Source organism: Sinocyclocheilus anshuiensis, unplaced genomic scaffold (genome assembly GCF_001515605.1).
Source record: "Sinocyclocheilus anshuiensis isolate Anshui unplaced genomic scaffold, SAMN03320099.WGS_v1.1 scaffold1857, whole genome shotgun sequence".
In the NCBI taxonomy this organism is placed as follows: Eukaryota; Metazoa; Chordata; class Actinopteri; order Cypriniformes; family Cyprinidae; genus Sinocyclocheilus; species Sinocyclocheilus anshuiensis.
The window spans coordinates 403,492-405,506 of NW_015540280.1; the positions used below are offsets into that span (position 1 = coordinate 403,492).

The following is a 2,015-nucleotide window of genomic DNA, read 5'->3' on the forward strand; positions in this document are numbered from 1 at the left end:
AGGAAAGGAAAGGAAAGGGATGGATGAGACAGGACAGGACAGGAATAGACAGGACATTTAGGAAAGGAAAGGAAAGGGATGGATGAGACAGGACAGGACAGGAATAGACAGGACATTTAGGAAAGGAAAGGAAAGGGATGGATGAGACAGGACAGGAATAGACAGGACATTTAGGAAAGGAAAGGAAAGGGATGGATGAGACAGGACAGGAATAGACAGGACATTTAAGAAAGGAAAGGAAAGGAAAGGGATGGATGAGACAGGACAGGAATAGACAGGACATTTAAGAAAGGAAAGGAAAGGAAAGGATGAGACAGGACATGACAGCAATAGACAGGACATTCAGGACATGGCATGAAAAGACAGGAAAGAAAAAGACAGGACATAAAAGGACAGAATAGAACAAGGCAGGAAAGGAAAGGAATAGGTACTGCTCCTATTACATAAAGCCATCTGACACCTGTCAACTGTCCCTATCCATATCACTAAATTAATTTAGGATCAGAATTAGATCACTTAGCTTGGTAGTCAATAACTATCTTCAATACTTTTGGTTACAATGCAGATGTCTGTCTGATCTCTCACTATTATCTTTTCTCCCTCTTCTGTTGGACCCCAGTCCTTCCTGCTCCTCAGTTCAACACCAGCTCTCCCAGCAACAGCAGTATCCTGGTGAAGTGGGAGCCAGTGAATCACGCTGTCCTCTACAGTCTCAGCATCATCAAGGATGGCTCGTACAGCAAAATTAGCCTCAATATCACAGAAACTCAGGTTCACTTTCCAGACCTGGAGGCAGGAACCAAATACTGCATTAAAGGAAATGCCTGGAGTCCTGAGAACATTCCCGGAGATGACTTCACAGTTTGCCAAATCACACGTAAGACAATAGAGATGGAAAGAGAGAGTTTACTTCATGCTTAAGTAGGCAGAAACTGTTACACTTGATACACACAGTTTCTGTCATACCTGTAAATACTGTAACACTTAAGGAAAAGAAAGGGGTCAGTAAAAGAGCAGCCAACAGAGCATGCGCACCAAGTACAGCATGTTAGGCAGAGTTGTCCAATTCTGCTCCTTGGACTGCAAAACCTGTCACAGAGTTTAGCTTCTGTTTAACACACCAGGGGCCGGTTGCATAAACTTAGCCTCTATGTTAAAACAGTGTCTTAAGAAGTAGTTTGACCAACTAGCAGTTATCCAAAAGGTAATCAGTCTTATATTTTGGATTCAGCTTAGATCTACGTTTTGATGTAACCGAATTTTAACAATTTTGACCAGTCTTAAAGAACAAAATTAGATGACTAACTTTTGAATGAATGAAAGTTTCTGATATAGGCCCAAGGCCTTGATTACCTGGTTCAGGTGTTTAATTATGCTTGAAGCTAAACTGTGCAGGACAGTGACCTTTCAGGAGCAGGAATGGACACCCCTGAGGTTAGGAAATCTTCACAGCTAAAACTCTGCGATAGCTGGCACATTAAACTTTGTGTGTGTGTGTGTGTGTATGTCTCCACAGGTCCTCCCACTCCTCAGTCCATTGAGCTGGTGGTGACAAGCACCCCTGATGCTGGTATTGTGGTGTCGTGGGACCCAGCTAAGGGTGCAGAGCAGTATGTCGCCTTGAGCTTGACCGGACAGAACTGCTCCTCATCTACTAACTCCTGCATCCTGATTCCTCTGAGCTGTGGAGAGACAAACTCTGTCACAGTGATCACTATCAACCAGGCTGGAAACAGTGTCCCCTCATACCCAGTACAGATTATTTCATGTGAGTAAACCCATTCACACATGCAAGTTTGTCATATCATCGATAACAGGACTTTCTTCCTCAGTTTGATGTACTATGTCAAGGGTGTCCAATTCTTCTTCTGAAGGACCACTTTCTTGTAGATTTGAACTCCCAACACAACTGCCTGGAAGTTTCTAATGATCCTAAAGACCTTGATTAGTTGGTTTAATCAGGGCTTGAGCCACTCTGCAGGATAGGGGGGGGGGCTTTAAGAGCCGGAATGGAC

The 2,015-nt window shown here is 43.7% G+C and overlaps 1 protein-coding gene across 1 annotated transcript in view; it reads left to right on the forward strand.

Moving 5' to 3' along the window:
* Positions 1–2,015, forward strand: part of LOC107687303 (fibronectin type III domain-containing protein 7-like) — a 16,480-nt gene that overhangs the window by 3,912 nt on the left and 10,553 nt on the right. The window contains exons 5-6 of the mRNA XM_016484585.1: positions 620–877; positions 1,517–1,768. Of these exons, the coding sequence (XP_016340071.1) occupies positions 620–877; positions 1,517–1,768 (510 nt within the window). The remainder of the gene's footprint in view (positions 1–619; positions 878–1,516; positions 1,769–2,015) is intronic.